Source organism: Lepisma saccharinum, chromosome 16 (genome assembly GCF_977018435.1).
Source record: "Lepisma saccharinum chromosome 16, izLepSacc3.1, whole genome shotgun sequence".
In the NCBI taxonomy this organism is placed as follows: domain Eukaryota; kingdom Metazoa; phylum Arthropoda; class Insecta; order Zygentoma; family Lepismatidae; genus Lepisma; species Lepisma saccharinum.
This window is the reverse complement of record NC_139244.1, coordinates 60,267,917-60,295,160: the sequence shown is the minus strand read 5'-3', so window position 1 is coordinate 60,295,160 and position 27,244 is coordinate 60,267,917. Positions and strand designations below refer to the sequence as shown.

The window sequence follows — 27,244 nt, the reverse complement described above, 5'->3', positions numbered from 1 at the left end:
TTGACGACTGATGTCTAACTTTGAAGCTACTTCACGAGCTTGAAAACGTATCATGTCTACGGTTACAGCATAGCCAGCACTTCTTCTCTCATTTACAAAGGCCAAAACTTCTTCTTCTACCTGTGGAAATTTGGCTCCTTTTCCACGAAATGTCTTTCTCTTGCTACGTGTTGCAGCAAGTTGTTCCTTCTGATTTCTCCATCGACGAATGTTAGACTCGTCCACATCGTAATATCGTGCTGCAGATCTGTTGCCGTTTCCTTCAGCATATCGTATCGCTTGAAGTTTAAAATGAGCATCGTAGCTGATTCTTCTGCCAGACATCCTCCCTTTGATAGTACCAAGCTTGACCTCAGGCCCACAACCTTCTTTAACAACTTCACTTTACTGAATGGTTTCCAGATCAATACGAACGTAAGGATGATTCGTGTTCAAAGATAAGATATTATCATATTGTTGGAAAAAATTATTTAAAGATATCATATTGTTGCAAAGCCTGCTACAGATGCATTGTTGTTGGATTTGCTGTTAATGAATCTGTTATGTGATAAAGATAACAAATCAACGTACGTATTTTAGTATCCTAGCAGTAGCTGCACTTTTTTTCATTCGCGTGTATAAGCCGCACCCCATTTTTTGGTCCACTTTTCGGGGGAAAAAAAGTGCAACTTATAGACGCGAGAATACGGTAAATACGTATATATATTTTTTATTTTTCTGATATGGACCTTCAATGGAAATGTTTGTTGAGTGTGTTAATGAAACTAATAATTTCAATAACTTTTCCTTCACTTAAAATGAAACATTCTGGATGCACTATATAATTGTAACTTAAAATATTTTTTAGTCTTTGTAGTTTAATTGTGACAATTTTTTAAATGATAGTTTGCAAAATATCAGCTGCCATGTTTTGTACAGTTTAATGATAATGACTCTATTTACAGTATAACATGATTTGTATTTTGTACATTATTCTACACAAAGCGTTTGCCATTATTGCCTATATAAATTATTGATTTTTGAATCAAGATAAAATTGTGTGTTCACAGTTTACATATTAAATTGCCTTTTGTATGAGCTTCACCCCATCAGTACATATATTTTATGTCCTTTCTTAGAGCCTAATAAACATCATTAAATGATTATGAGAGTGATGTACTTTCACAGAAAGTGATTCTGATATCTACAAAATCCTTATGTACATTATTGTATAAATAATGTCTTTAAAGTGATTTAAATCAGTGATATATATTTCAATCAATCCACCCTCTCTCACAATCTTCCTAAACCAACTGAACAACCTCACCACCCTCAAATTCACCTGGTTCAACTCCAAAGACCAAGTGACCATCCTATATGTGGATATTTACCTCGTGGGAGACCACTTGGAGACATCCAAACATATGAAACCGACCAACTGCCTCCAATATTTCCACTATTCCAGCTCTCACTCCTACGACACCAAAAAAGCCATCCATTTTCCCTAGCCCTCAGAGGTCAATGTGTCAACTCATCCCCTTCATCCTGCCAAAACTACAACCTATGCCTGCACCAAGCACTAACCATCCAACAAATCACCAGAACCATATTCACACCAAATTATCCAAAACCAAATTCTGCTCTTCTACAGTACAAATTTGTAGGTGATAATCACAAGAGACTCATTCTAACATTTTGCTGGAAAGGCTTATATGTGTGAATTTCATGATGAAAGTTCAGTATTTCAGAAAAAAACCTTGAGTGATACAGCAAAACTAATTTCACATTCGAACTCTGGAGGTCAAAATCTTTAAGAGAAACAATCTTTCATGCAGGAAACAGAAAGAGAATTGATTGATGTACAGTGTATCTAAAGATATCAGTTTGGCGGTTACGCGGAGATAGGTAATTAACACTGATAGACTTACTATTCATTTTTCCGCGTAAGTTTTTTACAGCAATCTATTTCGCCACTCGTCTGGTGAACTGTTTTGCTGCTGCTGGCGTGGTTCCTTCTTCTTCCGCTTGCACTTGTGGCGGTGCTAGTTGATGCAGCCCTTTCACTTTTTGTTGTTCTCGTGTGGGTGTAGAGCTTCCTTCTGTTGCTGCGCCTCAGGGTTTTGGCACTGCACAAGCCGGTTCCAGATCTTGTCATCATCTGCTTTCGCGGAGCGGTGTTTGTTCGCTTGCGCAGGCAGAAACTTACTCAGCGAAAATGAAAGGAAAACTCAACTCGGAAGGTTCCAGACCACTTGACTCCTCCCCCCTGAACAAAATACGCGAAAAAATGAAAACAGCTCTCGTCTCGTCCCCCCTTTTAACAGAGGAGGAGAGGAAGAACCTAAATGTTCATGACCCAGATATCCCTGCAGTCTATGACATCCCAAAAACCCACAAACCTGGAACCTCCCCCCCCCCCCCCCCCCTCAGTATAATAGTCGCCAGCTTCAAACATCCAGGAAAGCGACTCGCAAAATGGCTAAAACGGAAGATCAGTGAACACAGCCACCATCTGAGGTACTGTGTCCGAAACAGCCAGGAAATAAAGGAAATGGTCACTGGATACATGGGAGCTGACAGCATAAAAATGACCAGCATAGACGTCCAGGAAATGTACTAGTCCATACCAAGAAGCCTTGCCATAAGTGAAACCTGGAAGTGGCTATTATCTAACACAAAAAGCCCGTATGAAACTGAACTAATCATTTCCCTCCTGGAAGTTTGCCTGGAAACCTCTGCCCTTCAGTTCGAAGGCCAATTGTTCTAAGAAGAGGAAGGCCTAGCCATGGGAAACCCTCTATCCTCTCCAACATAGTTATGAATGCAATAGAGTCCAATGTCTTGTCTTCACCCATCCTCTCTGGAATTGGCTACAGGCAGTATACTGACGACTCCATCCTCCTTTGCAAAAACCCTGAGCAATTACAAGAAGCTGTACAATTGCTTAATTTGACTCACACAAGCATTCACTTCACACCAGAGAAAGAAAAAGACAACACACTAAACTACCTAGATATATCCATAAGCAGGAAAAATGGCAAATTCAAGACCAATATGTTTAGAAAACTCATTTCCAGAACACAATACATCCACAAACTTTCTGGTCACTGCAAGGCAAAAAAAGAAAAAAAAAATCTGGCTCAACTTCTTCCAATGGGCCATCAACCTCACCTTGGAACCCGAAGACCTACAAACTGAATTTGAGCATATCATCTCCATTGGCATCAGCAATGGGTACAGCCGACAGGAACTCCTCCAACCAGCAAGAAAAGATGGAAGGGAAATGGAAAGGCCTCCCCCGACATCCTGACCTAACCAAAAAAATCCAAAAAGTCCTTTCCAGACACAGTTTGAAGATAGCAGACCAGCACCCTCCTTCCATAGCCCCCCACCTAACCCATTTCAAACTTTATTACACCGACCCCAATGCAAGAAGTGGCATCTACATGTTCACCTGTGCATGTGGAGGCAAGTATGTAGGGATGACAAAGTGCCGGCATGATGAAAGGCTCAAGGAGCATGATGTTGACCACAAACTTTGGAGGAGAAGAACAAGCCTTTCTTGCCACCTCATAGATGAAAACCACAGCATAGGCTCTTCAAAAATAATCATGCAAGCAAAATCCACACTAGAAAGGTTTTCAAAAGAAAGCTATGCAATAGTGACCATGCCCGCCAGCCTCAACACCAATACCACGGCCCTAAATAAAACCTGGATTCCCGCCATCACGAATATGCACACCCACCCAACCTGCTCCTCCCCTGTGACAAGAAACCAAACACAGACCCCAAACGTTCACAAAAAAGCCCACTTGTGCACACGAACAAACACCGCTCTGCCAAAGCAGACGACAAGATCTGGAACTGCCTTGTGCAGTGGCAACAGAAGGAAGCTCTACACCCGCACGAGAATGACAAAAAGTGAAAGGGCGGCATCAACTAGCGCCGCCACAAGTGCAAGCAGAAGAAGAAGGAACCATGCCAGCCGCAGCAAGACAGTTCAGGCCTGACGAAGCCACCAGACGAGTGGCGAAATCGATCACTGAAAAAAACTTACGTGGAAAAATGAATAGTAAGTTTATCAGAGTTAATTGATGTACAGTGTTATTAAAGAAGGGGAATAAAAAGGTAAAGCTACCCCTGCACATTGCACTATGCCAATTTATCAATTTCAGCCATTTTAGGAGGTGATTTCATCAGCACCATGCTCCAGCCACCTTTACCCCCTTCTCCAGGATTACCCCAAGGCACCCATTTCTTAGAAGTTGGGTGAGGCCCAGAGCTGCTCTTATGCAAAAACAAACTGGAAAATTCCAGCCTTAGATTTTTTTTTCACTCCAGGGCCAGTAAAGGTCTAGGGTAATGAATATATTCCCACACAAAAACATCCCTGTAAATATGTGTGCATGTGGAATTCAAATTATTCATTTTGCAGGTTTTGATCCTGATGCACCAACTTTTTCATGCCCAAAATGTAATGAAGTTTTCTACAAAAAAAGTGCACTTAAATTCCATGATAAAGATGTGCATACTGGCCCATACAAATGTAAAGTTTGTGGATATACTAATCAAAAATTTGGAATATTCAGGAATCACATGAAGAGGAGACATGCTTCGTAAGTAAATGTTTATATGATATCCATAGTTTAGTTTCTAGGTGACTTTTATTTGTGCAAAATATGTAGAATTTCATCCAGCCTTACTATAAATTTCAAGAAAATACCTCTACCTTGCTACAATTGCATCAAGTGTATTTTTCAAAATTTTTAATGTTTTAAATGCCACCTTAAAATTGCTTTGATTGATTTCCTTCAAATGCAATGTGAGATTAATCAGGTTGGCTATTGACTAGGAATTTTGCATGAATTATTGGCTCCGGTAATTATGTGTGAATTCTGCATGAATTTTTCTCCGTAGATGTGAAAAATTGCAACTTCCATTAATCCAAATCCCATTGAATTTATACATATTTATGTAATAATCTTCAATTAGGCAAAACATTAACCAACAAAACAACATTTATTTAACTTATAACTTCATGTTATAAAAACTACATGAAAGACATTCAACAAAGACAAAACACATTTATCTCCAACTAGACTTGTTCACAGTATATCTTCTTAAATCCTTTATCTTTTTCTTAACTTCTATCAATTCTCCCCCTCTAACAAAAAGAACCATTCATAGGTCTTGTTACCAAAGGTAAGTTGTAGTCTATCTGGTTCTTTCTTGTATCTAGAAGATCTTCGAAATTCTCTGTTCTCTATGTTCCTCGTTTGTATAGTTACATCTGCCTCTGGTTCCCCATGCCCTGGTGCTGCCTCTGTATACCTTGGAAACATCCAAAAATCATCCAACTCCTCTTCTTTCTTCTCAACCTTCAATCTCTGACCTTTATAGTTGTTCTTTAGCTTTCCCAATTGATGTCTGTGCACTCTTTTTGTCAATCCATTTTTGAGTTTTACTTCCTCCTACTTTCTTAATAACCTGTGCTTTTATAAATTTAGGCATTAAGGGCATGCGATACAATTTCCACGGGAGTATTCCCAAGCCCTTCCATCCATGGCAGTGTGCCAACTTAGCTCTCTTGGAGCCAGATCTGGTTCTTTCGTGCACTCTAGCCGGACCCTGTGGCCAAGTGGCTAGCACATCGTGCTGCGATGCCAAGGGTCCCGGGTTCGAATCCCACTCGGGCTTAGTTGTTCATCACTCATCCCCATCCTCACAATTTAGACAAGAGGCACAAAACGCGAAGTAAAATAAACTAAATCAATCAATCAATCTTTCGTGCACTCGTTCGGCTGTGAACTGGGACGCCCACCCCCCGTGCCCCACTATGATGCCATCTCTGGTTCCGACCCACATAGACCATCTTTTGTCATAATTATACATTTTGCACTTGACATGATATTGTTATATTGGCTGCGTCGCCCCACTCTCTCTTATCTCTCCAGCTACTTCTTTATAGCGCAATGTTAGACGTGAAATTGACATAATATTGTCGTCAGGGAATTCTTTACTTTCGATTTCATACCACCATCGGTGGATTATTGAGATGGGCGATGCCGCCGGATCTAGATGTTGAAAACTAAGAATAAATTGTCATCAATTTAGAGTTAACGATAATAGCAGTGCCCCACCCCTTTGACAACTAACATTACCCTAGAAGGCACTTTATCCAGCCATCGTAAATCTAGCTCCATGAGAGTCAGTTTTAACTCCATTTAAGGTGAAATTTAGTTATTTTATGCCCATCAGGTTTGGCAACACTGCCAGGAGGCAAGGGAAAAAGCATTGATCATATGGGAGTGTGATTTGATTCATTCTCTTGTGAATATAAAACTTCCGATGGAATAGAAAGAGATGTCAACGGGAAGAGGGCAGTTTGAAGGTAAATTTTACCAGCGGAAAAGTCGAAACTTCCATTTGATTAGCCGTAACTTGATGTTGAAGTTGATTACCCATAAGGAATACATGGGATTCCGAAAATTATTATTCATCATTTTTTTCAAACATCGTGTCCAGCTTAATAATCAACATAACAAAATGTTTGCACTTGCAACATGGAGAGAAATTCATACTCTTGGATATACCCAGGGTTTGTTTTAGTAGCAGTGCCCATTCGGGTGATACTGAAATAAATGCACAATTGGTGCGTAATTGTATCTCCTCGCCTTAAGGATGGAATTTTTTTTGTCCAAACTATTTCCCCTGATCTAGCAGGGTGGCGACAGACCTGGAAAACCTGGAAAACCGGGAAAAGTCTGGGAATTTGAGGTGTCAAAAAAAGTCAGGGAAATGTCAGGGAATTTCGTCTTCATTGATTTTTTTTTTATTTAAAGATATCGTTATGGAACTCTGCACGGGAACAGGAAATCTGGTTCGCAAGTTTCGGCCTCAACTTTTAGACCCCTTTTATGCGCAACACAACCACGGCGCCAGAAACCAGTGATGGCAGGAGGAGAGAGAGAGAGAGAGAGAGAAATTTCTCTCGCCCGGGCTACTCCGCGGGAATTTTAAATTCGAACACTCTTTGGAAGATAATTGTTATAACTCGGGCACTATGGGAGCAATCTACTTCGGATAACTCTTGTTTTGCGGCTAAAACATCAGAGCATGCAACCGTGCACAATTCAGAAGGCCGGACCGAGGAAGGGGGCTTGGGGGCACGACCCCCCTAATTTCAATGGAAAAAAAATGTAAAAATCTGTAGTTTGCCCCTTCTTGCCTCGCTATTTTGGGGAGAGGTCGCAAACTTTAGTTTTCTTTTCAAAGAATGGACATTTCTCAAGAGAATTAAACATATTTCATGTTCTTTTGTGCCATACAAGTTGAATAATAAGCCAAAATGTGATTTTTTTTTTTTACGAAAAATAGGTAATTTGCATTTTTGGAGGAAAATTGTTATAACTCGACCACTATGTGAGCAATCTACTTCGGATAAGTTTTGTTTTTCAGCTAAAACATCATAGCATGCAACCGTATACAACTCAGAACGCCGAACCGAGGAAGGGGGTTTGGGGGTCACCACCGCCGAATTTCAATGGAAAAAATAAGAATCTCGACTTTGCCCCCTCTTCTCAATCTATTTTGGGGAGAAGGCGCGAATTTTGTATTCTTTTCAAAGAATGGACATTTCACAAGTGAATGAAACATATTTCATGTTCTTGTGTACCATACAAGTTGAATAATAAGCTAAAATGTGATATTGTTTTTTTTACAAGAAATAGGTAATTTGCATTTTTGGAGGAAAATTGTTACAACTTGGGCACTATCAGAGCAATCTACTTCGGATAAGTTTTGTTTTGCAGCTAAAACATCAGAGCATGCAACCGTGTACAATTAAGAACGCCGAACCGAGGAAGGGTTTGGGGGGCGCGACCACCGAATTTCAATGAAAAAAAACAACATAAAAATCTGAAGTTTGCCCCTCTTCTTCCGCTATTTTGGGGAGAATGCGCAAACCTTAGTATTCTCTTCAAGGAATGGACGTTTCCAAAGAGAATGAAACATGTTTCTTCATATTCCTGGGTGCCGTACAAGTTGAATAATGAGCCAAAATGTGAAACTCTGTTCGGAAATGTGGCATTGATATGTTGCGGAGAGGGGGCGAGGTTGGTTATCAATATGAATTGAATTTCCCAGGCTTGCTCCAGACCTCTGTCAGAGAGTTTCCACCCAAACATAAGAGTACAAAGGTCCAAAAAGCACATTCATTTCGTAATCAGCACCATGGTATCATCGGGCCAGTACGACCTTACTTTGATGATACCATATGGTATCATCGGGGGAGTAAAGGTTAAGCCTCTGAATTTTACGTGGAAAATGCATTGAATTATCATTTTTTCTTGTGGCGCCGTCCGATAGTAAGGCATTTTGTTGGGCAAACTGAAGGAACATGGGAAAAAATAGGTTCTATTGATACATACTATTTTTGTCGAATATCGCCACCCGACAAAGTATCTCACTACAACATGCGACAGAAATTGCATGGACTGCAACATCCAACAAAAATCGCATGCATAAACAAGAAGAGCTTTAGAATGAAAATATGCTGCTGGAATTTTATTACTCTTCTGGCTCACTTCACCTTATTTAATGTAGCAGTGCTTACGAAGGTTTTCTTCCATCATCCTGACGTATTACTGGTTTCGCACAAGTTAACATACGTTTACAATGACATTGCACTATTTTTAGATATAAATAAGAATCCAACCAAACGGGATAACAGTTGGGCTGAAAAGTTCGTAGGCTAACATAGTAAAAAATATTTTTTTGACAAAATTCGATTTTATTATTCAATATAGTTGCCTTTGAGGGCAATACAACGATTATAGCGGTCATACAATTTTTCGATGCCATTTTTATAGTACGATTTCTCTTTAGCCTCAAAATAGGCCTCAGTTTCGGCGATTACCTCTTCATCAGTGCTAAATTTCTTTCCAGCGAGCATTCTTTTAAGGTCTGCAAACAGGAAAAAGTCACTGGGGCCCAGATCTGGAGAATATGGTGGATGGGGAAGCAATTCGTAGTCTAATTCATATAATTTTGCCATCGTTTTCATTGATTTGTGACACGGTGCATTGTCTTGATGAAACAGCACTTTTTTCTTCTTCAGATGGGGCCGTTTTTTCGTGATTTCATCCTTTAAACGCTCCAACAACGCTATGTAATAATCGCTGTTGATGGTCTGGCCCTTTTTGAGGTAATCGATGAATATAATACCATGCGCATCCCAGAATACTGATGCCATAACCTTGCCAGCCGACTGTTGCATCTTTCCACGCTTTGGATTCGGTTCATCACGTGCAGTCCACTCGGCTGACTGTCGATTGGACTCTGGAGTGTAGTTATGCAGCCATGTTTCATCCATTGTAATATATCGACGGAAAAATTCGTGTTTAGTACGTTTGAATATCGCTAAACATTGCTCCGAATCATCAAAACGTTGTTGCTTTTGATCGATTGTGAGCACGTGCGGCACCCATTTTGCACACAGCTTTCGCATGTTCAAATATTCATGCACAATATGTCCAACACGTTCCTTTGATATTTTTAAAGTCTCAGCTATCTCGATCAACTTCACTTTACGATCATTTAAAATTATTTTGTGGACTTTTTTGATGTTTTCGTCGGTAACAGCCTCTTTGGGGCGTCCACTGCGTGCATCGTCTTCGATGCTCATTTCGCCTCATTTAAATTTAGCAAACCACTTCTCAACGGTTGATTTTCCTGGTGCAGAGTCCGAATAATGTTTATCAAGCCAAGCCTTGGCTTCAACAGTATTTTTTTTCGCCAAAAAGCAATGCTTTATTAACACACGAAATTCTTTTTTATCCATTTTTTCACAATAACAAAAGCTGCTTCACTCACATTGCTATATCTCACGAACTAATTATCCAGCAGCTGTGAAATTTATACACGTATCTTTTGAAGGTTAGTACTAAGTAAAAATCACATGGATTTAATTCTAGTAACGCCATCTATGAGTCAGCCTGTGAACTTTTCAGCCCAACTGTTATATATTGAATACTATCACGAAAAAGTGAAACATCAATCTGCATTGGTGAACGTTATAAAAATTGGCAAGTGCATGCTCGCAACCTCAAATTTACCGCAACACTAGTATTGCAATGAAATTAACGCCACTCTCTGTCCTGTATGTTTAAACTCGTGAGAGATGGTCATTAATCTCTCAGTGATTGAAGTTAATGTCCAATATTATGAAATAAAATACTAATAATAAAGAAGTAAATATTTTAATATCATATTTACTCGAATCATTCAATCATAAAAGCAAATAAATTTCTTCAAGAATTGACTTTCCTCTGCCAGCCCTGCTAAATTTTCACTTTACATCTACTGATTTATACAAGGGGTGACCAGAGAGTAATTTCCGATTAGTAGGGAACCGCAAACGCCAAAACCATGAAAACTGGTAATTGCTGTGAAGTTATGTTTAGGAATGTGCAGTGATGTCTGGACACATTTTTCGCCCGTTTGAAATATCGAAATACTGCGAATTTGGCATAAAATGCGAATTGTTGGCGTTTTTAGTGATTTTTTTAAAAGAAATGGCCTAAAAGAAGGAAAAATTCCATGAAATCCAACATTCTTCTCTTTTCTAGGCCATGTTTGTGTACATAGAACGGGCAAGTTTTCCAACATTTTACTCAAGAGTAAACTATAGAGTTATACGTACATGGAATAATTCCGACAGCCACATGTATTTCCCACGATTTTTTCAACTTCTATCAAAACCATTTGCATCACAGAGCAAAGTGGTAGGGTTCTAACAGGAGATCGATTACGTATCTACCGTCACACGGGAGCCACATCTTCGTATTTGTCGCACGAGATATGTTTTGAATTACCAAGCTAAGTGCGCACCATCGGCATTTGTCGAGCCAGTAATAATGCAGCTCAGTCGTTAGGGCATCTGACTACTATGTAAGAGACCCAGGGTCGATCCCCTGGGGGAGAACCCGGATGTTTTCCACCTATTCAAACTGCTTCGGCACCCATCCAGCATCATATGAAGCTGGTACCTTGAGGAAACTTTGAGGGATATAGGTAGCTAGGAGCATGGTGCTGATCACATCACCCCCACCATCAGCCGTGATCAAGAAAGTGTGGGGCCCTAACTCCACACCCCTATACACCTTCATGGAAAAGTGCAGAGGAGCACTTTACTTTTACTTCCTCAAAAATCTGTTCCAACATATCAAACTGTCACGAAAATATGTAGACTATGTGACCTACAATTTAAAATAATAGTTTAAAAGCACAATGGAGTATTAAGTTTCGGTGTATCTGGCAGATAAATGTTCTAAAACAAAAACGCGAGTTTTGGGAAACGTAACACTAACAACTCAAAAAAACACCATGAAGGTATAATTTCAGATATTTGCCAGAAAATGCGCTAAAATGAAAATGTGAATTTTGGGAAAAATAACACCGTATAGTAAAAAATAAAAAAATAAGAATATACACCAATTTGAAAAAAAAAATAACAAAATATCAGAGTCTGCCGATTAGGTATAAATAAAACAAGTATATGAGTTGTAATTTATTGCATTAGTAACAGTGAGTCCTAACCTAATTTTCGGCATAATCACCACTGTTGTTCTGGCATTTGTCGTAGCATGGCACTAAATTTTGTATGTCCATGGTGTATATGTCTGATAGCAAAGACTGGAACTATCTCTACCGCAATGTAGCTGTCAAATCCTTGTCCTGCGAGAAACCTCTTCAGTTAAGCAAATAGATGAAAGTCGGTACATTCAAGGCCAGGGCTGTTCAGGGAGTGTGGTCCAAGATCTCTCACCTGAAGTGATGCAAAGGGCCCGTGTGTACTCAGCTGTATGGGGTTGTGCACATTCGATTGGCCTTCCCTGAATTGTCTGCACCATTGTCTGACCATACTATCACTCACGACGTCCGGTCTGCACACCTCACACGATTGCTGGTGACTCTGTGCCAAATTCTGAGCATGCAATGTAGGCTACATCGCAGTCGGTGGGAGACTGTGTGAGAGCTTCAATCTTTAACCTAGAACTGTCCTAAAACGGCTGCATTGCAACTGTGCCAGATTACAGCTACATGCCACTTCTTCCTGCCTGCATGTGTGTGTGTCGCTCTTCGACCACTAGTGCTGTGTATAGGAACCATTGGAGCTTTTTTCAGGATGCCCCTCGTATATGAACTTTCAGAAGCTTTTATTATTAGTGTTTTCCTGTTTTAATGTGTGGTTAGCTAAATGAGGTACCTATACAATGCAATTCTATAATTTCCTTGCGTTAAATTTCTAATACCTACATACCCTTTTTGTCAGCATTAATGGTATAACTGCATGTTGTCAGTTTCACAGTACTTCACTTGGATATACTGTACTGAAGCAGAAATCCCATTGATAATGTAAGGAAATATGACACTTTATTTTGTTCGATTCAATTGTTTCACTTATATGCAAGAGTTGTTTGCTTTACAGAGAAGAGAGAAGTAGCTTTATGCATTGAAAAATGAGTCCGCACTCATGGTTTTTGCAAGCAGAGGGTTCCAAACCTTAGTGAAAATATCAACATACGTATAATACCGAGAATGTATAAGGAGACTGATAAATTACAAATTGTATTTCTTAATCATTCACTCTTTACTCTTATCTCATTTAGTCGTAACTTTAAAAATAATCAAGTATTTTATTTTAAACTTACTGCGTATGACAAAATTCCGTATTCCTTCCATAGCTTGTGAATTGTAATAATTTTCCAAATTCACTATTTTGCAGTTTGAATTCAAATCATAGAGAATTGAGAAATTAAGTCAATTTCATAGAAGATAATATTGGTACTTAACAAAACCATACGTAGATCTGTATGAGTTTATTATTTCCATTTGAAAAAAAAAACATCGATTTAGTTTAGTTTGTAATTGTCAGGGAAAAATGTAAATTTTGTCCTGGAAAACCTGGAAAAGTCAGGGAATTTCATTTCTGCTTGTTTGTAGCCACCCTGTCTAGGCATCCAAGTTTCTGCCTCATATTTATTATTGTCTATCTTTTCATCTATTTGGAAATTTGGTAAGTTGAATATACTTCTCGGCTGATAACTCATAACTCTTTCTGCTGAAGACATTCTTAATCGTTGCCACTTTGAAAATCTTAGATAGTATAAGATACTATCTATCATTTTTTTTCAGTCAATTCTACGTCCCTCATTTCTACTTTGAAAATATATTTTTCTTAACCCCTTTACCGCGACAGCCTTGAAGAGAAGTTCGACAAAAAAAAGATCGTCTACATACCACCGCAAAATAAATTCATCATAAATAATAACTATATTTAGACTCTCCGCAAAATGAAGTTAATCAAAACAATCTATATATAGACTGCCGCAATTTACCATTATACATTAATTTTTGGATTCATAAATTATTTTTATTTTTATATTTTTAAAATGCACATATTTTTAATTTGTACTTTTAATTATTTTCATAGGGTAAAATGTGTAATAGTTTTTTTTTTTTTGTTTATTGAAATTTTTGTTTATTTCTTCAATAACAAACGAAATGCACGTAATTACAAAATTAATATTAGTGAGTTTTTTTTTATATTTTGATTACAATAATGCCACAAAAACTTTTGTTGCTATAGAGTCAGTATATACCTAACTTACAATAAGAAAAACTAATAATTGCAATTGTGATCTACATTCAATATATAATGTCACTTTCAATAGTCCTTTTTTTCTCAGGCTCATATTTACTTTGGTAAGTTCTCCACTGTATGATACTCTTTAAAACATGGTATGATGCACAATGGCAACTCACATACGTCACAGCAATAGATACTTATTCTAACTTTGTTTTGTAGTGTGCAATACTTGCATCTTCTTTGAAGCTGCTTCTTGGGACCAGGTGCATCACCTGTAAGAATTTCGACTGGGAAATGTCTTCCTGTAAGCCTTGTGGCACATGTTCCTAAGTTGAGGGGACCTGTTGGTTTTCTAAATCCAGTACACATCTTTTCCATAAGCACTGATGAGCTGCTCAACGAGATCCATTTTGAAATCAAGAAATTTCTTTCCTCCTCCAATGCGCCTGTAAATGATATGTGGCTGTTGAGAAGAGTTAACTCAAGCACTCTGAAAAATATCTTCTTGTAGTATTTCGTAACTCCTTTTCTTGTAGGCGAGGAAGCAGATGTAATTTGGTTCATTAGATCTATTCCTCCCATGTGACACCTTTTATACTGTACACATACTGTGGGTTTGCTAATGGGTTTTCCTGCAACCTGGACTTCTTCCTTCGTGTCATCATAAATTGTGCTCAGCATATGCACACATTTCTTGTCTCTCCACTTCATGTGATGAGCTTACTCTTGAACCTAACAATAGTTTCACCTTTTTTCAACACTTTGTCATTTACTTCCTTGCAAAGGTTCTTCCTCGTGAAACGCACTGTTCCTATGGCATCTGTTTTGTTAGTGACAAGAATCTCATAAAGCTCAGGAGAGGGATAGAAATTGTCTATTCCAAGAGTGTATCCTTTATTCAATAATGGTTCAATGAGACTCAAAACTATCTTCGTTGGCTTGGTGAATCATTTGCTAATTTCTTCAGATATTCCTGGAATACTACAGGGATAAGTCATTTTTTTACCCATGTAAACTAGAAGATTCCAAACATAGCCAGTTTCTGCTTCTGCCAATATGTAACATTCAATGCCAAACCTGGCTCTCTTGAGAGGGATGTATCTTTTCCACCTGAGTCTTCCTTTCTACAAGAGCAATGATTCATCAATACTTATATTTTTCGCTGGAATGTAATGGGATTTGAACTTTCCGAGAAGAAAGTCTAGCACATCTCGAAATTTTATGGTTGGCACATCTTGTTCTACTTTATCAGACAAGTGCAAATATGTCATAAGTAAGCTGAACCTGTCCCTACTAATGCACTTGGAGAAGAAAGGAGTGGATATCAGAGGATTGGTAGAGTGGTAAGATTCGATTGTCGGCTTTCTGACAATCCCTTGCAGAATAATGAGAGCTAGGAAGACGTACATCTCACCAACACTTGTGTCCTTCCATAAAAGGTCTCTGCTTTTCCGTCTCATTTTACCTGATCTTCTTTTGTCATCTCCTACTTTACTAGCATATTTATTTGTTTCGCTCACAATATATTCCATCAGAACTTTATCAAAAAAGACTGAAATATATCCAATGGACTTTGTGGATTCGAAAGCACTAACTTCACACCACTGTCACCTGTGAATGGGAAAGGGTCTCTGCTTACCATTGAAGATTCAGTCCATGTATCAGATGCAGTTTCATCTTCCAACTCACGGCCGCTAGTTTCACCATCTTCTTCAATTCCTGTCCTATCGTTTTGAGCATCTTCATCACTTGAAACAATATCTTCACTGCAAGTACCTTCACTTTCAACATCAGAGATTTCATCCAGAAAATCATCATCTAAGTCGTGCTCCAGTAGATGTTGAATATCAGTACGTCTGAGGTTTCTCCCCGCCATTGCAAAAATTCTGTGTGCAATACACAAAATAAATATGTACCATTGCACAATGCACACCACTAGCTAACGAAACTTCCTCTTGGGAAGCAGCTCTCGAACTAAAAGAAAAGCCACCTAACACAAAGCAGTATACGCTAATCAATGGAGTCCATATAGTAACAATGGTAAACACACAATACAAAGTTGTTGTTTTTTTTTTTTTTTCGGTACCAACAATGCATAAAAATGGACTGTTTGCTTGCAAACTTCTTGCACAGACCTGTAAAAGCATTAAAAAGAGGGGCCTATAAATATGACTTGCCGCAATACAACAGCCGTTAATTTTCAAACACCGTCTATATATAGTCGCGCCGCAAAATAGTCCCGTTTTTCAAGAGTCTATATATAGTTCCGCCGCGGTTAAGGGGTTAATGGGCCTTTAACAGTCTGCACTCACCTTTCCGGATTCCAAGGCGGTGAATGTATCAATCTTATTCCATGCTTTTGACAAAATTTCTCAAATTGATTACTCCTGAAAGGTGTAATTATCTGACACAATAACAGAAGGATACCCAAAGATCTGGAAATTTCTGTTTAAACATTCTATAGTTTCTTCTCCTCTTGTCGATCGCACCTGCCAAATTTCTGTCCATCTAGAGAAACTATCAATGAATAGCAAAAGTTTCCTTCCTCCGTATTAAAAAAAATCAACATGTTTTCTCTGAAAAGGAATCTCTGTTTGTTTCCATCCGACATATTTGTTTCTGGAGGCACCTCTTTGAAAACTATTGCATTCTAGACATTGATTTCCCAATCTGTCAAGATCTTTATCTATTAAAAGCCACCAGTAAAACTCTCTAGCCATCATTTTCATTTTAGGTGTACCCACATGTTCTGCATGTAACAGCTTTAACACTGTTTCTCTGCATTATTTCGGAATTATTATACGTCTTCCCCACATAAGACATCCTTTATTCATTGTTATTTAATTCTTCCTTCTGTAATAATGTAAGATCACAGTATTTTGAAACTCTTTTGGAAGTGAATTAGGCCACTCAACCTCAACCCATTGTACAATTTTTTGTAAAATATCATCATCTTTTGTTTTCTTTACTATGTTAACTAACAATAGAGGTTCAATTTCAAAGGTGTCAATATAATTTAAAGATTCCTCTGCATCACCTGTGTCTTCCTCTGTTGGCAATCTCGATAAATAATCTGCTACATCAACACGTTTTGTGTAAACAATTGTGTATGAGTATTGTGATAATAACAAGACCCATCTCTGTAAAGGTGAACATGCTAATGATGGAATTGCTGCTGTCTCACCAAAAATATATTTTACAGGTAAAGTATCACTATAAACTATGAAATGTTTTCCATAAAGATATTTATGAAACTTCTTTATGCTCGTCACTAAAGTTAACACTTCCCTTTCACTTTCCAATTGGCTGCAATTTCTCTGTGAAGGTGCTAGTGTCACCAAAGTGCAGGCAATTGTTTTCAAATCACCCTCAATCTTATAACACACCGAACTAGTTTTGTGTTATTGAAACATTTTTCTTCTCCACGGCCTGTTATAATGAAATCATCCAGGTAGCATTTGGCAAATGTATAATCTAACAGAACTTGATCCATTGTTCTTTGGAAAATATGTGCACTGCAGCTTAAACCCATTGGTAACCTGTTATAAGTAAACAATCCCCATTTAGTATTGAGAACCATTAACTTTTTAGCACTCTCGTCGAGTAATAGTTGAAGATATGCTTTAGTCAGGTCCAACACTACATACGTGTCTGCATTCACTAAAGAATTAAGTAAATCATCCATTCGTGGCAAGGGATAAGTTACTTTTTCTACCATTTTATTGATGGGTTACCTTAAAATCAGAACACAGCCGTAGATCAAAGGTGTACCCCAATCAGAATACTGAATGGGTGACAAAACTCCCAATTGAACTAAATTATCCAATTCAGCCTTTACTTTCGGTTGTAAACTGTATGGAACATCGTATGCCTTTTTGAATAATGGAATTGCTCCATCCTTGATTGGTATTGTAGCCTTAAAGTGCTTAATAGGCTCACAAATATTACCAAAAAAAACTTCTTTGTACTTATTTATTAAGTATTCAACTTTCTGATTATTAAAAGTTCGTTGCTTAGATACTGTTAACAAACAACTGTCGTTAAAAATCCTTAACTGAAACCAAGATTTCCAATCTGGCCATAAATCATCCAACCAGGTCCTTCCTAAAATAGGCATTTTTAATTTTTTTCGGGAAATGTACAAGGGAATTTTTAATCCTCTATTTTCTAATTGCACATCCAGCATAACACTCCCTGCTATTGGTAATGGTCTTCCATCTGCATTCCTTAAAGTGAGAACACTCTTTATAACTGGAATGTACCTAAAATTCGTTGTATGGAATTCCTCATCCCAAACAGATACTGCTGCCCCAGTATCTACTTCGAATTGGACCTCTTTTTCGTTGCACATCAACCTAATGAAACAATTATCAGCTTCACTTTTAAAGCTATTCACTTCAACATCAGATTTTTGTACATATAATTGATTCTTATGTAAATTACTCTCATGCGAAGGATCACTTCAATTATTATTAAGACTCCTTAAGTCTAACCTACTTTTCTTATTACCGTACACTGGTTGTTTAACTTCTACATGTACGCCGTTTAACAACAAAGGCTTCATAGATGTTCAAACATCTGATTTATCCCTAGAGTGCGTGACAAATCTCCTGCATATGGCCTTGAACTGCTGAACAGCACCAGCGAATCGCAGACATGCGGCGTTGCCTAGTTCAGAAGCTGTTTCACCTCGCTACTAAATCGTGTACCTGGCGCTCGGATATAAATAGATTATTTCAAGTGTCAGTAGTTCAACAGATGGAAAGATAATGAATTTGCAAGTATGTACGAAAAACAAGCGTCATTGTAGCTTATACCATTCCCTCTGTAGAAGCAATGTTATTATAAACGTATTTGCATTGTATCCTTTTTCCTCTCCCTTCGTTCCTGTTTTTAAAATAATGTTCGAGTGAAGAATAGAGAAGTAAAATTGATTTTAAGAAGTGCCAACAGGAAAACCAACGATGGTAGTAAATTTCAGATGGAGAGAAGAGACATTGTTACGTCAAGGGTAAAATTCCTTCGTACAATGCACGAAATTCGTGTGCCTGGTGATTCGAGACCAATCTTTTACATTGACGAGACATGGGTAAAACAGAACCGCACATTAAAATGTGTTGTTAACGAAGAACTTGACAATGTAACACAAGAACAATGGGCCGCTTGTGTTAAACATGTACAACAATTACAGGAAAACGATTTTGTAAGGGAGATAGATCGGGACGAAATTTTAGACCCAATTATAATAAATTTGAAGGACGACACAGAGGGCGAAAGTAGTGTGTTCAGTGATGATGAGGACAATGGCGGCAGTTGTTGGAGTGACGGGAAGCCCCTCGCAGTCCCTCTGGCATAATCAGGTATGATCTTTTCTCCCATTAAGTTTAATATATGTTATATTATCTGATGTTCAGTGCTCTTCGTGACAAGGCATTTCGCTCAACCACTCTGTCTCTTTTCCATGTGAGATTTCGACATGGCATCGCTGCAGTGCGCTGTTATTGGCTATCGCCATATGCAGGAGATTTGATGCTCACTCTAATTGCAGATTCATTTTTAATAACGTTGCTATTTTTATTCCTACAACACTGCTAAAAATGGCATTTTAATCCACATTTAAAACAATGTACATTCCAAGCTGGACATTTGTACTTTTCGTGTACATTATTATACCTTGAACTTTTAAAAGCAGCTTTCTTACTTTGCTGACTAATTGTTCTAGCTTTTTGTACATGATGTACATTACTGAATACAGTCTTATTTTTTAAAATAAAACAACCTCACATCTTGATCTACCATTTCCATAGTTGATGATAAAGATACTGCTTTTACAAAATCAAGCTCTGGTTCAGCTAATAATTTCTTTCTTGACACTTCACTATGTATGCCAAAAACTAATTGGTCTCTCATCATTTCATTAAGAAACGTACCAAATGAACAATTAGCTGCTTGATGCTTCAAACATATTACAAATTCAGATAACATTTGACCTTCCTCTTGTTTCAACAAATGAAACTTATACCTTTCAGCTATGGCATTTCTTTTAGGCCTGAAATGGGTTAGCAATAAAGAACATAAATCTTCATTTGAACTTTTGTGAATTTTTTGCTGGTGCCACTAAATCGCTTAGTATATCGTACACTCTTCCGCCAGCTTCGGAAATTAATGTACAAACTCTTTTATCTGCTGCAAAATTATTTGCCAAACAGAATTGGTCAAACCTTTCAATGTATGTTTGAATATTGCCACGTTCAAAAAACTGTACATGATTACTAACCTCCATTATTCATAGCTTCTTATTCATAATAAGACTAATCTTCTAATACACATTATTATTGTTACCTTTGTTCCATTTTTATCCTCTTCGCCAATTGTAATATCTTCAATTAGGGAAAATGTTAACCAACAAAACAACATTTACTTAACTTATAACTTTATGTTATCAAAACCACATGAAAGACATTCAACAAAGACAAAAGACAATCTATCTCCAACTAGACTTGTTCACAGTATATCTTCTTAAATCCTTTATCTTTTTCTCAACTTCTATCAATTTATAAATGCCCTAAAGGAAGTTTTTCACAGTTTGGCTTTTATTTTTATCAAGGAAGGAAAGAAATCCGTGTGGAAAATAAAACTGAATTCTCTCAATCAGTTTTATTTGTTAGTGTCCTTTGCAGAACAGCAGAACAATCTATCTGACAGATGAAAAAATATTGCAAGATAAGATATCTTGAAGTTGATTAGTTAAATTTGAGTTTGAAATTCTTATTCAATTGAATACTAGTAATTTTAATTTCTAGTAAGTCAAGTATTAACATCCTATGTTACTTATGAGACTTTTCTAACCCAAGGCCACCCCGATGTCGCAGTGGTATGAAGGTAACCTTCCTGCCTGAATTGATTGATATGGATTGATATGGATATACTAATTAGCAAAAAAGACAGAACTGAAATATTATGTGTTGTTTTGAAGAAATAGCATTTTAGGGCCTTTCCGATGGTGCAGTCGTAATGTCGTCACCTTGTAATCAAGGGGTCCAATGTTCAATAACCAGTTGAGGCACATGTGGTTCGGATCCTATTTTAAACTGTAGGTCCAGTCCCGATTAGCCTTACTGTGCATAAAGAGTGGACTTAAAACACCAACTCGACTCAACTCAACTTTTCTAACCCAACTTAAGCAAAAAAAAAACCTTCATTATTCTAGGTATACATAAAGCCTTAACCTTGCCATGCAATGTCACATACACTACCTTATATTGACCAAACAAGTTGAATCTCAAAGTTGGGATTTTTACTGTGATGTAAGTTCATGCAGGGCATTCTCCATGCCAAATTTCAGAATTTTTCAAGAGGACCCATCTATCTGAGATATTTAACCCCAAAAACTGTCAACATTTCATAAATGGTACAGTTTGAGCCCATGCTGAAAAAAAAAGGTTGCATTTCTAAGCACTGATATTTTATTTGCAGATACCCTGCAGGTAGGTCTACAAATGAAAAAAATTCAAGCCTTTACTTACATTAAAATGTCTGGCTTAAAAATCCAATTTTGTGCTATTATTACCCAAATTTGCAACATAATTTTTGTCCTTTTGTCCTTAGGATGCAATTTTGAGCAAAGAATACTTGAATATCATAGAAAGTATGCTTGATTAACTACAAAATGTATTTTGTTTCAAGTCTCTAGCTCTAATAGTTTTTGAGATATTAAAGTTTACATAAACTGCTACATGAGCACAAAAAAGCCATACTTCATGTAAAAATGGCTGCCCCAGGAGAACTAAAGACAACAAATTTTTTTGAACATTGATTTTAATATTTGAGTTATTTTTTTTAATAATATTGCCTAAAGATAATATTATATCTAATTAATTTTACCTTTGTAGATTTATATATATTTAATTGCATGACAGTTAGGATGTAGAGACTTCTATCTAGAAATGTGTACAAATGTATATACAAAGGAAATGCAAGAACCCTGCAGCCTCGACAACCATGATTCTTTTGATGTTTCTGACTCGGACTGAAACTTCCATAACAATGCCAAAAATCCCTCTTTTACCTCGAAACTACCATTTTGTGTACACACACACACACCCACAACCCTAATCCACCACAACACAACAGGTGTTTCTGCTTGAAAATGTCCCTGTTCCTACAAAACTTCCCTTCTGAGAAGATCTCAGTGAATTATATTTCAGGGCAATGTCAAGAACCTGTCAGTCATGTCTACGACAAACTGCAATAAATGAACTCATAGCGATCCAGGAAACTTTTTTTGAAGAGTAGAAATGTTATTACAGTTTATAGTGCATGTTTCGCTGTGTTTGTTGCATTAAAGTGCAAAATTCGGTGTTATTCTGATGGCATAATTCACGTTGTTTCACAATTCCCAAACACCAAAAATTTAAGTCTTTAACCTACCCAAGTACATTTTAAACACTTTATTTTGCTTCCCTCAACTTTTCAGTGTTATCATTAAAATGAAAACTTCACATCTCTATGTATAGCTAATTAAAATATTTTTTTTGTTGTTGTTGTAGGTTACATGGAATTAATTTGTACAAAATGGTAAACTGTAATCACTCATGTGACATGAACATAATCAAAGTCGATGCATATGCTTTAAGGGGTTACCTTCTGGTTGACCCAAATGTCAACCTCCCCCCCCCCCCCCCCCCCCGCATAGTACTCTCCAGCAACTGCAACGTGGCAGACCAACGAGGCTCTGTCATCTGGACCCACGGCCAGTATAATCATCTGCAGGACTGTGTTTCTTTCTTAGATGTGCTGAGCGCTCCTTTACAGCCTCAGCTTTTAAATTTGGTAAGGAGATTTTATGCCTCAGACACATGTGTTGTTGATTTTTAGCTATGGTAAGGGGCTGGGCTGCATATAATATGATGGATGCAAAATAACCCAAATGTTGATGAACCCACTATTTTAATTTGAATCAATCAAGCATATGCTTTAACTTGTAATGTTTACAATCCTTGCAATCAGTGCTTGGTGGCAGATAGTTGTTCTTTAGGTACTCACTCTCTATTAATAATGAATTCCCTTTTCTTTCAGAAAACGCACTACCCCTCTTTTTTACGAAAAAGCGAGAGCACTTGCAGCACGGGATAATGATGCACAAAAGGACAAGTCTTGTCAATAATAAATGCAGATGGTTTTGCTTATGTTTGATACAATCAGAAATACCTCCATGTACTACATAAATTTCAGATTTTGGAAATTTAGACTTGGCTGTTAGATCAGTCTACACCATTTCAACCAATTGTGAATTAATCTGTCGCTTCACCATTTTTTTAAATGTAGTTAATTACTAGTTACTAGAATGTTCAATGTCAGTTTTAAAGTGTTCAATACTGACATTGCCTTTTTTTTTTTTTTTAGTCTTGCATTTGGATGTTAGCATTTTCAGACACAAAAATTTCTGTAACCTTGTCGTTTCATGCAATCATCATTATAATCATTGCCGTGATTAGTTTAAAGTGGAAGAAAAGAGACAGTAAATATAAAAAATATAAATGCTTCAGTGTGTATACCTTTAAAAGAAATGATGAAGATAATAATTGTGAACCTAATTCATACACAAAAATGTAGTTACCAAGAGCATTCCACGCGTATTTTTTCTCCCGTATTATTAATGAAAATATAACGATAACAGGATGTGGTTGACTGTATAGAATGTTTGTTAATCTTCGCGACCACTGTACTAAATATCATATCAATTATCACATTCATAGAAATGCTTCATGTAAAAGAATCAGACGTTGCAGCGAAAACTCCATTTACTTCCATTATAAGCAGACGAATACCATCCACCGAGATCAACACCAGCGCCTCTAGCGGTGTCATATTCATGCTGTTTTCCTCACTACGTTATTCAAGGCGCTGTACTTACATGAAATACTATTTTTCGATCTTTTTTCATTGTTCTGTCCCATTTTTTGAAAAGTTTTACCCATCCTTCCTCTAAATTACCATCATCCCTGTTTAGTATAACCTTTTGAACTTAACAACACACAAACTACCTGACGACTTAATGAAAATTATGGAAAAAGGGAAGAAGTTCGCTATGAAAAGTGAAAACATTGAGAAAGAAGAATTTATTATAGCAGCGAAAAAGATTGTGGGATGCTTAGATGATAGAGATGACAAAAAGGAAGTCAGACAAAAAATGCATGACATAATCGAGCAATAAATTCAAAATGAAAATGTAAAGAAAATGGGAAAAAAGGGACAAGAGAATAAGGATAAAGACCTTAGGGTAAAGAAATGGGTAAAGGATAAAGGGGTATACATAATCAGGTCAGACAAATAAAACAAGATGGTAGTAATGGGATGGGAAGAATATCATAGGAAATTGAAGAAGAGCTTTGAAAATGAGGACTTCGAGAAAATTTTTGGGGAACCCGATTAATAAAATCAGGAATGAATTTAGGAAGGGGATTGAAACTAGCATTTCGTTAGGAAGCGTGGAAAGAAGAAACTCAATAAAGCTTTCCAACAGCATTTGGTGTACCCAAGACACACAAAACAGACATTCCTTTAAGACCCATAATTCCAATGTATGAACATCCAGGATACGGTTTAGCCAAGGCATTAGTAAAACGGATTAGGAAAATGAATGAAGTTACACAGTTCAGCGTTAAAAACTCCTTGGAAGTTAAAAAAGTCATTGAAAAGTTAGAACTCAAAAAAGAGGATGAAATCAGTAGTTTTGACGTGGTTAATTTGTACCCATGGAAAAAGCTGCAGATTGCCTACAGAGATGGTTGTTAGAAAAAGGGGTTGATATTTTAATAGCATGGGAGTATGTTAGGTGGTTCACACTGGTAACCGGGTATAACTACTTCTATGTTAACGATAAGATATATATAAGCAGGAGGGGGTTTTAATGGGTAACCCAGTATCTGGAATCATGCATTATATAGAAAAGATGACCCTAGAGCAAGTAGGGGATGATATCAAATTTTACGGGAGGTATGTAGATGACATTCTAATAATAGGAAAGAAGAAAATAGCTAAATCTGGTATTTGAAGGGTTAGGAAAGCAAGATGAATGGATCAAATTCACTAGGGAAAATCTTGTTGACGATAAGATTAATTTCTTAGATCTTAGCATTACCAAAACTGGTAAGAAAATAAGAACGGGGGTATGTCATAAACAGTTAGCTGGGGACCTGTATATCAAGAAAAAATCGGGAACACCCAGGGAGGATTAAAACGAACTTATTCCTTAATTTCTTCATTAGGGCAGGAAGATTATGTAATGGATAGGAGGAAAGAGGAACAAGTGGATAAAGGAAATGGGATGGGAAAATGGTTTTAAGAACCACGAAATGAAAAGAATACTAAGGAATGCACAGAAAATTATCAACAGAGGGACAAACAGATAAGAATGAGGAAACAATGAGGGAGGAGGAAAAATAAAAAAGTACGGAGAAAGGCAGTTATGTAGGGATTCCGTACTTTAAAGGGGTATCAGAAAAAATTGAGAATACGGTATTAGGAGTGGGATGAAGGCCCCTTGGAATATAGAGAAACATTTTACTGAATATAAAAAGGGAGGAAAGGGAACCCCCGAGGAATCTAAAGGCGTATACAGGATTAAATGTGAATGTGGCAAAGAGTATATCCGACAAACTGGAAGAAGCATGCATATTAGATGGGGGAACACAAGGACGACATTAGAGAAGGAGTCCCCAAAACTGGATTATCCGAACATATAATCATGAGCGAGCCTAAAATCAATAAGAAAGAGGTTATTAGAAAATAAGACAAAAAGTTGAATAGAAATGTCTACGAAACCGCAAGCATTTGCACTGGAAGAAATATAAAACTAAACAGGGATGATGGTAATTTAGAGGAAGGATGGGTAAAAGTTTTCGAAAAATGGGACAGAACAATGTAAAAAGATCGAAAGATAGGATTTCATTTTACTCCGGAAGTAGTCCGAGCGGCCAGGGTGGAACGAGAGTTCAACTTGGAATGGTGATGTAATTGAGGGGAAAGTGGAACAGCAAAGGAGAGGAAATAACCTTCACGACTTCTCGAACTGGAGTTGATTTCCAGTGCTGGCTGAGCAACAGAACGTGTTTACCGATTTTTAGGACCCCGGTTTTAAGAGTTCTCAAGGGAAATTGGGAACTTTTTTAAAACTGGATTTTTAACTGGTTTTTAGACAGGAATGTTGGCAATGATTATTTTAAGTGTTCTTTAACCCAACTTCTAACCTAATCCTTTTTAACACTTCATGATGCGGCATAATGATTAGTGCCTAGAGAAAATAAGGGGGCAGTTGTACCCCGAAATGTTGTTTTCAAAACTTCATACTCACTCATGTAATTAAGTCCAATTTTATACTAATTTAGTATTGATTATATTATATAGTGAGTAACATGCCCTACACGTAAATATTTTTAAGATAATACATATTTATAAATAATTAAATCTAGATTTATTAAAAATGTATGTGAAATACAGTGTGTTTCATAATTTCCTCTGGGATTTTGGAAGTCTGTTCAGAGGCCAACTCGCCCACAGGGATGAGAGCATGTCAGTGAAGATAGTAAATATCCAAGTTTTTAACCGTAACTCGACAGATGTCAATTCTGTAATCTTTCTTGTATGCAGTGCACAGTCTCAGGTGATGGCCCCGACCTACCTGCTCATTTTATGTCTGTTGGGTCACTCAGGGAGGACATATCAAACATTTGTAAGATGGATTAAAAACTTGGATATTTACTATCTTCACTGACATACTCTCATCCCCGTGGGTGAGTTGGCCTCTGAGCAACAGACTTCCGAAATCCTGGAGGAAATTATGAAACTGTATTAAATGTAGATGAAGGGTGAATCAAAAGTTGTGAACTTTCCATGCATCTTTAAAATCCTTAGTGGAAATCCATCCATATATCCCTCTTGGTTATTCCTGTCTAAGTTCTCAATATGCCACATATATCCAGGAATATCCAGTAGACAATCATTGGATGCCTTTTTGGACCTGTAATGGACATTTTTATGATTTGATTTTGGATATATTTTGGTTGTCAATCATATGTTCTAGACATGAGGAGGAAGACATCATTTGGGTGTTTTATTTGATCCAGATATGCTGTGAATAAGACTCAGAGGTTCAGGTTGGGAATTGAACAGTACAACATCAGTAAGGTCCCCCCCATTTAATAATAAAAGCAGAAGAGTTAACAATGTCCATAGAAATGCAAGATGGATAATGGCTATGCTGTAGTAGTCAGGTAATTGATAATCAGAGATGATTTTGATTTTAGCTTATCCTATTATTAACATGAGAAATCACCATAACTTCATCAATTCTAACTGACAGAGACTCCAAGACATGAAACGAGGTAGAGCTTATAGAAGAAAAGGTGACCAAGGTAACTCATGTATTTTTTTTTTGTTCTCTTCATGGTTACTTTATACCCCAAAGATGAGAAATTACCAAAAAAAAAAAATCCATCAGATTCATTGCAATATAGTGTGGAACCTACTGGTGTGAGAGCAGAATTGGTGATAAACAAAAAGAAAGCAATTTTTTTCAATTATTAAATTTGGAATTACAGAATACAAGTTACA

At 37.3% G+C, this 27,244-nt stretch overlaps 1 protein-coding gene across 2 annotated transcripts in view; it reads left to right on the top strand.

The window, feature by feature from the left end:
* The window catches only part of LOC146000500 (uncharacterized), a 58,621-nt gene extending 33,130 nt beyond the window's left edge, over nucleotides 1-25,491 (top strand). For both annotated transcript variants that reach the window (XM_083138229.1, XM_083138231.1), the window contains exons 5-6: nucleotides 4,415-4,595; nucleotides 22,709-25,491. In XM_083138229.1, the coding sequence (XP_082994355.1) occupies nucleotides 4,415-4,595; nucleotides 22,709-22,796 (269 nt within the window). In that variant the 3' untranslated portion in view covers nucleotides 22,797-25,491. The remainder of the gene's footprint in view (nucleotides 1-4,414; nucleotides 4,596-22,708) is intronic.
* Nucleotides 25,492-27,244: the final 1,753 nt, after the last annotated feature.